The sequence below is a fragment of the Dromaius novaehollandiae genome, chromosome 9 (genome assembly GCF_036370855.1).
Source record: "Dromaius novaehollandiae isolate bDroNov1 chromosome 9, bDroNov1.hap1, whole genome shotgun sequence".
Classification (NCBI taxonomy): Eukaryota; Metazoa; Chordata; class Aves; order Casuariiformes; family Dromaiidae; genus Dromaius; species Dromaius novaehollandiae.
The window spans coordinates 2,968,348-2,985,000 of record NC_088106.1 but is presented as its reverse complement, the minus strand read 5'-3'; the positions used below and the strand labels follow the sequence as shown (position 1 = coordinate 2,985,000).

General features: G+C 39.5%; 1 protein-coding gene across 2 annotated transcripts in view; it reads right to left on the bottom strand.

Annotated features, from left to right (window-relative positions):
- The window catches only part of RSRC1 (arginine and serine rich coiled-coil 1), a 156,400-nt gene that overhangs the window by 73,870 nt on the left and 65,877 nt on the right, over nucleotides 1-16,653 (bottom strand). For both annotated transcript variants that reach the window (XM_064516547.1, XM_064516548.1), the window contains one exon: nucleotides 4,349-4,385. In XM_064516547.1, the coding sequence (XP_064372617.1) occupies nucleotides 4,349-4,385 (37 nt within the window). The remainder of the gene's footprint in view (nucleotides 1-4,348; nucleotides 4,386-16,653) is intronic.

Here is a 16,653-nt window from a genome sequence, read left to right as displayed (position 1 = left end):
AACAGCAGGATTCATTGTGTGTCTATACAAATAGAAATATTTCTATTCTAAACAGTAGGAGTTGGCTCAAATAGTTAATTAGTTATGAACAATAGTTCTTCTGCGCAACCTATATTTAATATTACTTTGTAAGACAACCCCAGCTTGGTTATTTCTGAATGCCTTTAGACTTCCAATAAATTAAAAGTTAGTTATTTTTATAGCCTTGCCAGGAAGATGTTAGCAGTGGCTGCGTTTTCATGCCTAACACTCCAAAAGAAAACTCCTGCATATCTACTATCCTTGGTCAAGGAAAGTCTCCAGAAGAAGATTCAATAAATAAAACAAGTTGAAGGCTTTAACATTTACCTTATCAAATAGCAAACTAATGACTTACAAAAATTTATGTAAGCAAGCCACCTCGTATGTAAAATGCAGAATAAGTGAGAGATGGATGTGAAAAACAGGAATTTACATGGAAATAAATACAGAGTTCCTTATGGCATCTTAAGCTACTGACTCAGATCCACAAGGGTTATGATACCACCAGCACCTTGCAGTACCATTTTTTTCCCCTACTAATTTGCCTACCTCCTGATAGAAAGAAATTCTACTCACACATTTTTATTTCACCTTAATTTCCCAGCTTTAAAAGACTTTCTACACTGCTACACTCCCCGCTGAAGTATCCGGCTCCCCAGCACAGACTCGTGCCCCAGCAAGGGACTACACTAATCCATTGCCCAAGAGGAAGGGAGAAAGCCCAGAGAAGCCATCCACGCCCATGGGTCTGCATTTGTGCCTGCTGGGGGGACACTCTGCCAAATATGCTCTTTCTTTTTTGGGGCGAATAGCTCCATTTCTCAATTCCATACTGCACTGCCATTACTGCACTCCACAGTAATACAATTTCAATAGGAAAAACCCACGCACCCACCCCACCCAACACGCACCGCATGAGAGCGAATTTGAGCTTGCAGAATATAATTGACCAGCAGGGAATTTTGCCAGGATACTATGATAAACATAATTACTCATATTAAGAGTGTTAATTAATTGTTTGTGAATACAAGTAGTTGGCTGCTTGGTTTTATAGCTCATTAGAAAGCCAACAATTCTATTAGGCACCGCTGCCCAAAAGTCGCATTAGGAGGCTGATCTGTAATCACCCGAAGCCCGATACGGAGCCAGCCGAAGTCAGCGCAGCCCCGACCACCGAAATCACACGCCAAGAAGAAGAAACAGCAGTACCTGGTGAACAGGTATTAACGCTTTCTGGATAAAGGGAGGATTTTTGGACAGATCTTTGGTAGAAAAGCTTTGTATGCACAAGAGCTGTCCGGGTGGAGTCAATCTATACCAGTTAGCATGAATTAGTGACCTTGTGTGCAGACTACCTACCTCCTGCCAGGCTCGGAGGAGCTCTGCCCACACCTGCGCGTGGTTATTGATCGACAGCAACGCTGGGAGCCCCGCACTGCCGGCAGACAATAACTATACGCTCACAAACCGCTGATGGGCTAAACAAGCTATTAATGACAGGTTGCTCTTCATCATTTAAAACAGACAGACTCTGCTGCTTGACCACAAGGACAAGCAGGTTATTGCTTTGAAATGTTACACGAAGACGCAAATGAGAAACCTCTGCAGAACAAACCACGCGTACGGCTCCACGGCTCTTTTAGTAGAGCTATTAATAGGAAACAGGGCCTGTTCAGAGCGGCAAATATTTAATCTTCCATCCCAAGGTTGCTACAGTCTCTCAAAATTTGTACTCAGAAAAGGAACGAGCTGCATATAATTCAGCAAATAATTACCAAAACTTGTGGAATACACGACTACTTTTCCCCATTAAAATCTGTATTTCATTCTCCTTTTTTAACTAGCAAAAAAAGTGCTCCTGAGTAGATTTAGCTATCTGTGGTCCCAAGGGAGTGCAGTCTTGACCTGCTCCTCAGCTGGACAGCCCTGCGCTCAGCGCAAGGCGGGGAAGCAGAGCGGCTCGCTCGGGGGCCAGGTCCACCCCGCGCTGAAGCCCCCGACCCGGGGAACAGCCACAGGAACGGCGCGAGAAGCTCTCCAGACGCTTTTGCTCATTAAAGCAAATATTTTTTGCTTGAAAGTAATTCTAAATTATAATTTGTAAAATATTTATTGCTTCTTCAAAAGCAGTAGTTATACTACTTTGTTTAGTTTCACCATGTATGTAACTAGATGCTAGATACCAGGGTAGCAGATGCTACCTATACACGTACTTAAACAAGCACTAAAACAGGCTGCAATCATGTGAACGGTACAGGCAAGTGGATAAAGGTAACGAGAATGTACAGATCAGGTAAAGATTGTATCACAAACTGAAAAACACCCTTTATACGCACGTATGTATACATACATACATACATATTTTGTATCTATCTCAAAGATTTGACATGCAGATTATCCAACCAATATAAAGACTCCTCTTCTTTCATTACCAATTTTGGAAAAAAACAGGGCCAAAACTTCCTTACAGGCACTTGAAAATGCAGCAGTTTAAGTAGCAGAACTAGTGCAATCAGGTGGCTTAATGCTTCTGCAAAATACCCCTACAATTTATCGGGAGTTCAAACGGTCTTTGAGAGCTTGTCAGAGAGGACACTGAGGTATAACACTGTTTCTAGCATGAACACTCCCATCTGCGTGTGTCCTGGGAAGCAGTGGATTTGCTGGAGCCCCCCTTCCCAGGACAGATGTCCCGAGATCGCAGGGAAAAGGCAAAAAGGCTCAAGAACCTGGAGGTTTCTGACAGACCTTTCGCAGGAATATGAGACAACTAACGCATTTAATGAAGACAAGGTTTTATTTGAGCATGGCGAGTTATCACGCCAAAGAGCGTTAGGTACTGTTACTCGACAGAGCATCCCTCCCAAAATCCCAGGGAAGCTGAGCTCCAGGGAACGCGATTCCCGGTGCCCCACCACCTCCAGCCCTGCCAGCGGCGGCTCAAACCCGGACGCCTCTTCCTTCGGAGCCCGCCGCTTCCCGCGGACGCTGTAAATCAGACCCGCAGCCCCAGCCAGCGCAGCGCTCCCAATTTAGAAAAAGGACCAGTCACGGTCATCTGTCAAGACTACGGCATCTTTATAACGCATTAGAAGCGTCCCCTGAACCCATCGGATTATAACAGCCTGACACCGGCAGAGGAATGAAACACTTTAAAAATTTATTTAAGAGATTCAACTAGCATGCGAGATACCTCCGAAACCAGCAAACGAGATTAATTTTCAAACTGTTCTAAGAACCGGTCGTGACACTCAGCTACTTGTTCCATTTACAGACTCAACACACTAGGTGCAGTGGAACAGTTGATATGCCACCGTTATAAAAGGGAAACGTCCCTTTCTTCCTGCGGTTAATCCCAGATATTGGTACACAAGCTCCTACAAACAGTCCTTTCTAAATGATTCCCAAAATGGGAAGCAACAATGAAAAGCAATTTTTAAAAATCTGCATGCAATAGATTGTGACAAAATTTTATTTTAATACCAGTATAGAACAGTTTATATTTAGATGTCATATGAAAAATTAAACAAGAATTTAAACATTTCCCATGATATATTGACAGAAGTATACGAACCATTAGCTGTGAATATTTCGATTTAATGGAATTAATAATCTGTTCAGATGGACTACTTAATGTTCTGATGACTGCTGATACTAACACTCCCAGCTCAATGAGCCTCAGACTTGTGACAATATTGTGGTTTTTTCCAGTTTTGATCAACTGATTAGTTTTTAATGCTAAGTATGTCTTGCCATCACTTGCGGTTTGAATATGTTTACTTAAACCAAAAATATTTTGCATCTCAATTATTATTTTATATTGCAGCTCTGAATGGAATTTAAGTCAATGCATTATTCATAAAGCAAAGACAACAGAAAAAAACAAAGCTGTGCACTTCTTTCAAAGACTTCAAATTACTAAAACATACCATATTTATGCATGCAATATTTGATTGTGTGTGGGGGGTTTTTCTTTCTTTTTTTTTTTTTTTTTTAATCACAAGTTTGTTGTTTTCAGATCAGGATATGCCAAAAAATCCAACACCAAACAATTTTTGTTTATAATTAAGGCAATCATCAATCCAAGGATTGTAGTCCATTTTATTTTATCTCTACATCAAAAAAAGTAATTTAAAAAAAATTAAAATTCCCTTGAAATGGTAAGATAAATGAAAATGTAAGTGCCTTCACATAATAACAGTAAGCTGACCCTCTGGGAAATGGTTGACTTTTTCAATTCAAGGTATTCAAAGCTCATTCAAAAGTGTTCATTTGGAATGCAGATATCAAAGATGATGCAAATGTTCAAGAGAAAATTAAAACTTACCAGATGTTCTAATCCAGCTTTGATGTTTCCAGGGTCCCTGTAACAGAAGAACAAAAGTTCTAAATAGTTGCTAAACCCTTGTCGACAATGATTCATGTTCTCAGAAATGTCAAAACCATGTAATTTCTTGAGTATGTAAAATTTTTACTTTTTATTGCTTAACCATCACAATATTTAAAGAGCTTCCATCATCCAAATGACTAACTGCAGAACTGCTTAAAGCCTCAGGTTCTACCTGCCTTACAGCTGCTGTATCCTTTAGCCACACAACAAGGCATTCATTTAAAAAATGTTTCTATGTAATTATCCCACTACTTCATAGTAAAATTAATAAAACGAATATCATTATGCGCTGTCTAATCAAATCCACGTTCAATGACTTCATGGCCCTGCTTTGCCACTGTTTCAATATGAAACTTTGTGCGTGGTTACAAAGGTGACACGATCAATGGACCTTGCACAGTTAAGCAGGTCACGGCAGGCACACCGAAACCTGGCATTTTACTTCTGACAGCTGAAAATAAGTGTGCAGATAGGAAAATATAAGAAAAATGCTGCCACAGAAAGTTAAACACATTTAAAAGCAAAGCGAGTCCTTAGCATACCCTGCCAGGCACCGCCCCGGGGCAGCCCGCAGCCGGGACAGGCACACACGGCTTCTCCGGCTCCACCGAGTTGCATGGAAAGCCTTAGATGCCTACCCTCTGCCACTTCAAAAACACACGCAAAAACAACAAAACCCAACCCAAAACTCAAGGCAAAACGAATGGAAAAACCCAGCTGAGCAGCAGCAGCAGCTCGCAGGCACGCCAAGGTGTCTCCCCCAAGCCTGCGCTGCACTGCTCGAGGAAGACGGGCCGTGCTCCTGCCAAACAGCGAGAAGCTGCCCCACAAGTATGTCAAGTAATTAGCTTTGAACCATATAATGTCGTCTATATTTATAATATTACATATATTTCAACAAATTATTCAACTATATTGAACTCCTCCGGCCAAACCCCAGCTACTCGCTATCCTCTAAGATAGCGAGCGGTACGAGACTGAGCCCGGCTTTCCAACACTTAGTGCAGGGAATGTCAAGTATAATGTGAAGTCACACACAAAGATAGCTAGAAAATATGAGATTTTACTAAATACTATAAAAAGCTTCTTTCAAACACTCATTTTAAAGCCTCACTCTACTTAAGGCACGATTTTATCATCAGGTTACCACTAACTGATATTACTGCAGTCTCAGAGATCAACCCAGCGCATGCAAAGCTAATTTAAGATTGCTTTCATGAACAATTTGACCACAGAAATTTTAGGCTTTTCACACAAAGCTTTTGTTTATAATTTGTCAAAGCTTTCAGGAAGTGCACTGCACATCTGCTCCCTGCAAATTTCCCTTGAATGAAGGCACAGGAAAAGACGCACTTTTCTTACACCGGTCTTTTCTCCTCTTTTTTTTTTTTTTTTGAAATAGTTTTTTTTTTAATTCAAGTCCATACATTATTTAGGTAGAAATGAAGACTTCTGCATCTCTTCCGTGGCCTTGAGGAGCTCCATGAGGCAGGAGCACCCACCCGCCGGCCTCCTCGCGCTGCCCCGGCGCCAGCGCACGCGGCTCCTCCCGCCCCGCGCTGAAAGCACACTTAATTCAATTATAGGTCTCAAAACTGATAAAAATGGTCCTGAAGTGGAAAATGCGAAGAGATTATTGGCAAATGAATAAAGATTTGTATCGAACTAACACACAAGAGTACAGCGGGATTTTTTTTTTTTTTTTTTTTAATCATTCCCTGTCTTAAGTCTTCTGGGAACAGAGAGTTTCCCTTCCCCTCATGCAGCACATCGATTTCTGAATTAGACTGCAATATTAAATAATTAATATACTTGCCATGATTGATGTTTTGCATTAGTTGAATATTAGGTTATCAATCAAAATCCACTTGGTTTAATGTAATAATATTGAAAAAGTGTCACTGACTGTTCATCCAATTTGTAGTTGAGGCAGTGCAGATAGTAATATTGGTGTAACACAGGCTCTAACGCAGGAAATGCAGTGGTTGAACATCCATAAGGCAAACATTATCAAGCTAACCAGGACAAGGTTGAGGTTGTCCTAAATAAACCTCGTGGCACCTGTCACTTGCAATGAAAACCTCTTTGCAGCCAGCGGCTGCCATGCATCAATCAGGCAACGGCAGCTAGCAAAGCTATGGCATCATTTTATTTTTCTTGTTTTAAAATACATATATATATGTACACACACGCACACAAATAAAACTCCTATTAATCCTGTATTTCAAATACTGTGTTATGCAAAATTAGGAACTGTTGCTACAGCTCAATCACAATGCATTCAAAGTGATTTTTAAAGCACAAACTAACCACAGATTATTACAGAATACATTAATCTTTAATACCATAAAACACTGCAAATAAAAGGCAAGAGCTGTTTTATGCACATCCCATATAATAACACTCCTATAAAGGAACACCGCAAGAAAGTTATATTAATTTTATATCATTATCTGGCAATAACGTTTTACACAGGCTTACTAAAATGAGTTTTAACACCACCACGGTACATAGTTCCCCCCAAAATACACATTTACCTTTCAAAGTCCCCAATGCATGACATTTATTTAGTTTTATTAGGCAAGTTTGGTTTTATTCCTGCCTTTTTTCAACTATCACATAAGTTCTGAAGTTGCGTTTCCCCACCGTAGTCAAGAATTTGTGCTGTAGAATACTAGTTGACATGCGTGTATTTTAGAAGCATACATTACATATGTTAAAAACAGTAAGCATACTATTCCTGCTAGTCCAAACATTAGCTTTTGGTAATGCCGGACAAAAGCACTGCAGCTGAGCTAAATCTGAATCATGGCCACGGGGGACCTGTAACAAGCCAGGAATTCAATTAAGCAAGTGTAGCCAGCTTTTGGAGAACCTAAATCCATAATGCAGGTAACTAATTGAGAGAGTGTTAACTTATTAGTGCTAGTTCCTTTGCCAATAAGCTAACAATCAAACAGAAATATTCACCAGGATTTGCTGAAAATTCTGATTTTCACTTGGACATATATTCATGTCCATAATTAATCAAGGGAGCTGAATAATGCAGTATCTTCAAAATATTCATATTTTAGCTATTCACAAAGAATCTAAGATTCCCCAAATAATTTACCTTATTATAGTTTTACAGCAGTTTCAGACAGGAATTATAGGACGAATGCTTGCTTTTTGCACATCTGAGCTAAACAAATCGCTCGGTACATTTGGACACAGTGTGTTGTTCTTCCACTGCTCATGGCTAGTGTCCTTGTCGTGAAACAGGAGCCTTGGGGCCAACAGTTAAAGCAGAAGGTACCAGACCTTCACCAGGTCGGGGAGGATACTGGAAGAGAGGAAAAAGGAGGAGGAGGAGATGGATAAACTAGCGTCCGGGAGCGAAGGAAGGAGCAATGGGACACAAGCCTGGGCTGGATGTGGTTCCCAACAAGCAGCTGGGACTGGATGAGGAAGGAGCCTGGGAACCAGCAGAGCACCATGAAGTGCACCAGGCAGAAGACGGATTTGATGGGTATGGGAAGGGGACCGGGGCTGGATAGCAAAAAGCAAGCACAGCCTGACCAGATGATGGATAGAGAGAACAGGATCCCGTTTGTAGGCAACTAGAAACGAGGACAGAGAGGGGGCAGTAGGAGGAAGGAGGGAGATAGGTGAGAAGCTGAGACAGCAAAACTGGAAGTGGCAAGGAACTGGGGAGAAGTCATCAAAGGTGGAGAACGAGGAGCTGGAAGTGCCTGGAAAAGGGGACAGAGGGCAAAATGGCAGGGGCAGCCACCGCGCAGGGTCTTGCCACCCGTATCCAGCCTCCTGCAATCATCAGGACACTTCGGGAAAAACAAAACTAAAACAAGCCAGTACTGAAACCTCATCAAAACTCTCTCAGTTGCCAACTCGGAGACTTCCCCAAGCATTTACGAATGCATTAGACACCATGAGCCACAAGCGGCTTGCACACGTTTCCCTTTCTGCCAACACTCATCCCATGGCTACCAACATACATGCAAAAGGAACTGCACACTGCCACGTATTCTCAGTTATTATATTGCTATACATTACACTGCTATATATACGCTACACTGAGACACATTTACAGAACATTTTGGAATACTTATACATGCTCTTGTGTATCTGGTACTCCTCAATGTTTATTTGTAACAAGTTCTTTGCATTTCATTAATTCCCATTGAAACAAATTCCTGCATAACATATGAAAGAAGTTGAATTTGTGCTGCCACTCAGATTAGTGGCAACAAACTGGAAGTAGGCTGCAATTTTTTTAAAAAGTTATTTCAAATGAAAGCACACTAGTTTAGTTCACATTCTGCAGTTCTCTTAAGAGTTTTCTTGTATCATCCAACAAGTGCATCACATAATACTGTCAAAAAACTATCGACTATCATTTTAAAATGAATCCCCTTTGTCAGTATCCTTCCTGGAAGAACCTCACCGTAAAAGAAGCTCTTGGAAGAACCTTGTGTTTTCCTGTTCTTTTCCCTCATATTAACATGCTTCTGCAGGTTACTCTCACCTTATGGTCTTCCCTACAGATCTTCCTCTGAGTAGCACTCACACCTCCTATTTTCCCCTTCTGCATGCCATCAATCCCCACCTGTATCCTACATGAACAGCTTCAAGAGAAACAGCTGAATCTCTTCAAAAGTCTTCAGAGATTTTTTTATGAAGTCCATCAGGTGACACAATATATTAAATACTTTGGACACTTACTGAAGAGTAGTGTCTTGAACTACCCTCTATTACTCCACTGTAATATGCTGTTACCTTTACTTCATCAGTTATCATCATCTTCTCTTGCTACTACCTACCTTTAAAGAACCTCTCCAATAGGCTATTAAATTCACCAAGCTCATCTGTTTGACCGTTTGTTGAGTATTTTAGAACCCAATAGGGCATCTGAGTAGTGTAATCTTCTTTTGTATTTATGTGCAATTCCTGATACTGTATTCCAGGTTTTACAGCAATGCCAACCCGACTGCATCACTTGGCTTACCTAATACGAGCAGCACAGAACGGGATAAACTCATTACGTTAAACTCAACTTGTGTGTCAGTCTGGACTCTTCCCCCACCCTCTGCACTGAAGGGACAAAAAGGGAGAGAAGACAGAAATGAATGAAAACAGGCCTTAGATGTTAGGAATTACACAAAGGGGGATAGTGAAGAGGATGAGGGAGGCTATTACCTCCAACATATTATAGCCAGTCCCTCTCCCTTCCTGAACTTCGAATGGTAAAGAGTCTGCGATGACCCAATACACCTATACGAGTGAGCAACACAGTATGGTTGCTAAATGCACCTATACTGAAGGTGACAGCAGTGGGAGACGTAGAGCAGCCAGCGATCTCTAGACCTTTCTTTTTGTATATCTTTGTTTCAACAGACTGGCATCTGGAATTTGATTGCGGCCTTTGCTTAATAGTTATCTGCTTCTGATAACCATCGTCTGCCCAAAGCTAATGTGCTAAGAGGTGCTTAGCTTGTCATTAGGCACTGCAAAAATACAAATTAATCTAAATCAGATCCACCTCCAACACTGCTGCTTTTCCTTCTTTGAGTTATAAAGGAAATGCTGAAAAGTAGAGTCATCGCTTTCTGGTCATAACTGGAAATTATGTCAAAGGGAGTCTGCAAAAGTAAAGAGGAGAAAACTATTTAAAAAAAGCTATTTCCTCCTACTTCTCTTACATAAACACGAAGGAAATAAATTTCAGGGTTTTGAAAGTAAACAAATAACACATCCAAACAATGTTACCAATTAAGCCTATTAACTAATTTAAATGCTTTCTGCATTTATGTACTCAAATTGCCTCAAAATGAACTAGAGAAGAAAAATATACACAATAAAACAGTCTTCTGGCACATCTGAGACACAAAACCTTTATGACCACCTGTGAAGCACAGCACTAAAAATCAAAATCCTTGAGACTTGAAATCTAGTACTTTAAATTTACGTAAAGATCCCCAGTACTACATGCATCTCAGAGTTTCTTGATAATTGTAATGGCTTGAACAGTTCTGGCTTCCCATATGTAAAAACACTGCTTTTCTCCCATCATTGGTAGATCCAATAAACAGTAAAATAGATTGACTAAATGGACATGATTTAGTAATGCAATGCCAAACTCTGAAAGGCTATAGGTGAGAAGAAACACAGGGCAGTAATCTGTTATTCTGATGGTACAAAACATCCAGAAAACCAGTCTAATACTTCAGCTGAGAATCTTTTTTTGCATCAGAGTTCAGCAAGACGAGATACAGCTGAGCCAGGGACTTTGTGCTATGCTTTCCCTAACCTCTCACGCAGAACGAGCTCCCACGGAGAGGAGGGAATAGTGAGGGAGTCCTTCACTCTGACTGCTAAAAAAAATCCATGATTTTTAGAAATAGGGTGAATGTTGGTTTGCTCTTAATATCAGATTCAAATGGCCCGCAATTGATCCTGAACTGTAAGTCTTCAAAGTTGCTATTACTATGCTCAGTGGTTCCCTCACCCTGCTCACACCAAATGTATTTCACTCAGGAAAAAAAAATGGTAAGAAGTTTGGTCAATTACTGATAAATTTAAATTTAATAAAGATTCAAGAAGAATATATAAAGGTCATTTATCAGAAGCAGAAAGAAAAGCAGAAGTTAACCCCCCGCCCCCAAACACACACAGAATAACTTGGAGAAACTGTTGAAGAATTCAGCAGAATATAAGGGAAGCTAAATTGAATCATGCTAAAACCAGGGACTCGAAACAGGACACAAGGTGAAGCAATTTCCATAATATGTTATCCTAGAGAGAAGAAAAATCAGTACCCAAGAGACCTTATCAAATATTGAAGAGGGGAAAAAATATATATAGCCATGGCTCACAGAGTAAAATTCAAAATATTTATGCAATTGAAATAAACACTGAAACTAAACGGAGGAAGAAAAACCATAATACAATGTTGATAACATCAATATTTTTGAATAGACCCTACAAAACCCCCTTTTCCTCCATACATATTTCTCCGATAAGTGAGAGACCATATGGTACCTAGCCAAAACAACTACCCCAAAAGCTCAGACCAAGACCTCAGACCAGCTCTGGAAACTGCATGAACAACTAAAGTGGATTTCTTTGCAGTGGTTGCCATTCCTCACATCAACCTGGCAATTCAAGGCACCCAACAGCCCTTGCAGTTCTCATTTGTGGGCGTTTTTTCCTTCCCTCTTCCACGCACAGGGCTCTCTTCAGAAGCAGTGAAACCTTGTTAATCAGAGCCTGGATTCCCAGCAAACACGAGCAATTAGGCTCCAGGCTTTGGAGTGTCACTGTCTCTGTTAACCAGATTATGGGGTAGTCTTAAATAAATTAGACAACTTTGGCCTGTTTTACCTTTTCGGTAAAATTATTTAGTAGATATTCAATTAAAACACATCCTGTAGGTGAAAGTGTATGAAAACATTTCAGTAATGGACATTAGCAGTAGTAGGAAGTGCTGCTAATTAGTCTCAAAGTACAAAACTGATTACAAAAGTAGCAGAAAGCCCAGCAGTGTAAATGCACACAACGCTGCCTTGAATATTAAACAAAGCAGAGCAAGGTTTCATGCTGGTAGACGTAACTACAGTAAAAACTCTCTGGACTAGTAAAGAGTGCTACAGGTTAATGAGGAACATATAAAGAGTGCACAGTAATTATCATACCTAACACCTTACCATCTGGGTTTGGATGACTACAGAATATAAACACAATTTATCAGCATAAGTCTGGAACTAATTACGCATGTATTTCTGTTAGCATACTTTCAGGATAAATATTTAAAATGTTACATTTTCCTCAACCGCACTCAACTCTCAGTATTAAAGCATATTAAATGTAAGTATAAACCGGTGACAAAATTTGCATGTTCTAAACCGTAACAATTTGAGTACAATCAATTTTCCATTTTCTGAAAGCTTCTAAACCCCTCTCATTCACCCAATTACTACTGTACTTAAACTAATGAAATTTTATTCTGCAAGAACAATACTATTCTTAAACAAATTTTTGAAAAATATAAGATTAAAAACTTCAACACAAAGAATAAACTCCTAGAGAAAAGATGCAAATAAAATTACTATCATAATCTTTTGTTTTTTATTTGCAAGTATAAAACTGAGGAGAAACAAAAGCACGGAACATAGCATCTGTCATATCAGAATATAAAAAGATGATCCTGGCACAAAATGAAAAAGCTCTAATTCATTTGCAAATCAAGCCTGCCAGTTCTATTTCAAGCTGGCGGTAACTGTCAAGAGTTAACAAGATAATCACTTTCAATCCTGCCTTCAATGCTACATTACACTCTTCTCCCATTCAATAAGGCCCTTCTTTGGGGCACTAGATGAATGGCTTTCATTTCTAACTCACACAAAAAGTTGCAAAAAAAAAATCCGTGGGGCTTAAGAAAGAAATCCCTTTATGGGCATTTATCTGCCGGCACTTGCTTTTAGGCAAAATGAGATATTTGGATACATTGGTGTCCATTCACTTCCTCTATTCCTTCAGGCCCTTGGTCTGTTGATTAAAAAAAAAAACCACCCACACCTCACACACACCCAAGGAAACCTCAGTCCGGTTTGTTTTGTTTTCTAAGAACTATCTATGCACATTAAACATCAAGAAATTCTGTAATAGTTTTGTGAATACTTCTGTACATCACAGACCACCACATCCCACTGAAGTATCAGAGTATTTGAATGGATTGATCTTGGTTTATTTTCGTTATAAGTTGTAGAAAATATAGTAAGTGCCCATGGAAATTGTACTTAGGGAAATAACTAGGTCTTCATTAAATATTTAATAAAATAAAATCAACTATTAAGGGTAATCTTTCTATAAAAGAAGTTAACATGAAATATGTCTATATTAATTATTTGTAAGTTGTTTTTGAAGACTCCGTATTACATATTCTTCCCAAATGGATAAAAAGAAATCTTACAAAAAAAGATCCTACATTAAGTATTTAAAACTTCTTTGTTGGCAGACAACTTTCCACTAATCTCTGTAAAACAGCTTGATACATTTGCTCAAAATACATATTGTCCGATACTGTCTGCACATTAAAATTATATTTTACAGATATGAATATTATTGAATATTCTAAGGATTATAAAAAAGTGATGATTTAAATCTTCTATACTAAATTTAGAAACAGATCACTTAATCTTTTCTCCTCTCCCTCCCCTCTTTTTTTAAATCCCTAGAGATCTCAGTCCACACAACAAAGCTAAAATCTACACTTACTCTCTTGGCTGAATTATGCTTCTCCAGCGTCAGGTCTGTTACTCACAGTCAATGCCAAGGAACATACTAACAATATCCAAGTGTGGATGCACTCTTTTTAATCATAAATCATTGTCCTGAAATTCAGGGACCCATCGTATGAGACAGCTTCTTACACTATTTGCATACCCTATGGAGAATTTTTTTGATCCTCTCTACAATCCATCACAACAAGTCAGACTACTTCATCTTACACCCCTAATGCAAATGTTTCTTTACAGGAAAAGTTTCTTTTAAGGAAAATCTAAACACTAAGTCACCAGTGGACTCGCAGGCTTTGGGTTTGTCCTTTGCACTTTAGAAGTTTCTTCAGAGGTTCTAAACACAGAGATGTTCTTACAACTAAAAATACTATAACAAAAACTATATACCTGTATTCATGCATCATCAGAACATACTGATTTTTGCTAAGGACTGAACCTTTTCAATGTTAGTTCCAGTTCCAATTCAGTTTTTGGTAAAATACTCACCAGTAACTGTCCTCATCCCATATTGCCTACTGCCCTCCTCCTCCCCCCAAAAAGAACAGCAATTAAAGATGAATTCAAAGTTCACACAGTTTGGAGGGATCTCGAAAGGCCACAGAAGACACTGCATTTGCTTAGAACAAAAGTTACTAGAAAGTGAACGGACTGATTTCAGATGGCAGGTCAAAGCTTCATGAACCTCAGGTAAGACTAGCACGTGCCCAAGAAAACCACGAGCCTCTCTTGCAGCTCGGAGGCGCGTGCTTGCCTTGACGCCCCTTCCTCTCTTACCAGGGGCAAACAACTGCGGTACTGTCAAAGCAAATCAAACAGAAGAACCCACCAGGAAAAAAAAGAAAAGTTCTGTACCAAAGACATTCAGAAGAAGAAGTTAAGATAAGCAGCACAATAATTCCTCAGTAAGAGTAGTTGTTTGTCTCTAGCGTTCAAAACCAATTAATTACCACAGCCCGGACAAAGGCACGGATGAACCAGCAGTCCTGGGACACGTCTAGTGTCAGCCAAAAGACTGCACATTTCCATCACGACTGGAGCCCCGTGCGGCGCTTTGGCAACCCCGGGAAAGGGCTGCTGCAACGCCCCACGTGCCGCTTCCCTCCCGTCCGGCACCTTGGGACCGGCCTCGGTCCACCTGCAGCACAGCGAGAACCTCGTGCTCCTTCAGGCATCGGTGCCGGGAGGTACGAAACCCAACCGGTGAGAGCTCTTCTACTATTTCTCTTTGCGTCCCTGCGTTTGGTTCATCCCTTCAGTTTGATGCCTCGACGTTCCTTCACCTGGCCTGAATTTATTTCCCTGGGGAACACAGGGAGCACACTCAGGAAATATTCTAAACAGGTTCAAAAACATGTTTAATCACTGGATAAGTGCAGGTTGCATTCCTATATGAAGTAAAAATTTCTCCTTATCCTGGAAAAGTAGAATTACTTGGTCTCCAAATATTTAGTTTCTACCTCTACCAACTACTTCAGCTAATACAGTTTGTACCATTTCTGGGCTCAAGAGACTTGAGTTTCAGGTTGTATTTCACAAATATTAAAAAATTAACACAGCCTGAAGGCTCTTCAAAGAGACTCTTGTAGCCAAAGCCTACTTCAAAAAACTCATGATTTTTTTTTTCCAACCACTATTCTGGATAGTCTCGTCATATGCTAAAAAGTAGGAGTAAACCAGAAGATTTGCCAGACATAGAGAGACCTGACAGAAAGGAGAAGCCTCTCTTGTTAGACGAATAACATTAACAAACTTGAACAGGCATATTAATAACAAGGCTGAAGGATTTACCATCACTAGCATATTGCAGCAATTTTCAGTTCAAATAAAATAGAGTAAATGAACCATAACTACTATTTTTGAATTGTACAATTTGTCTCCTCCACAACATTTGCTTAGCACTCATACACATGTCAGCCTACGCGACTTCCTACAGTTCTGCAGGTGTCTTCCAGTATTTGGAGGCTGGTAAATTATGGAGAGCAGCACAAAGATCCTTCACTTCCAGTAGAAGATGCCGAAGTTCTTCTAAAAAGCTATTTTGTTAAAGCCCAAGATCAATTTTGAAAACATATTCAGTATAAAAATGGTTTCCTTTAAAGTCAGACTTTCAGTGAGGAAGAATTAAAAAAAGGTTAAGTGAGCTTCGGAAACGCTCTGTCTTCTACTAACAAGTTGAATATACTGTGTATAATTTGCTGTGTTGCAAGACTACAAATTTATAAAAATTAAAGACAGAGCTTGAGCTATTAAAGCTTGATGGGAAATTAATTTCCCGACTATAAATTAAAGAAATAATATTTCATCAAAATAGAAAAAACAGACTGCAAATCTGATCAAAAATAAGCCTAACAAACAGTGATAAAAACTTTAAAGTGCCTTAAATTTAATGGAAAGGTTAAAGAAAAAAGGAAGATTTTCATGAAGAAGAAGATTTGGAAGAAGAGCAGCTCGATAACGATTACCAGCCCAGGCCTATTCACAGCAGTTAGAGCTATGTCCCACTTCAGCACTTTTTCTAATGGCATCCAGACCCAAACAGTAGTGATTACTTGTGCACTAACAGATCACCAAAGACTGTAAAAGCACTTCCAAATACGTAATAAAAGCATTGCTTGTTATTTCTTTCCCCACTGTTTGCAGTGGCTTTTGACTACATAATTTACAAGTTTATTTTTATATTGACTAGATCAATCAATGCTAAAATTGTGCTTTTGGTTTTGTGCTTACTAAATATCTGTTTCTCAGAGAAAAACTTCAGAAGTATAGAGGTATCAAAGACGTCATTATCCCTGTGTTGGAAACACTGCTACTGCCTAGAACGCGACAGCCAGAACCTTACAGTGGGTTAAGTAAATGAGAATTTCTTTGATCTGCAAGTTCCAGTATATCATAATTTGTATTTTTACAGGAAATTTTAGATGTGAAAAAAACCTATCAAATTATGTT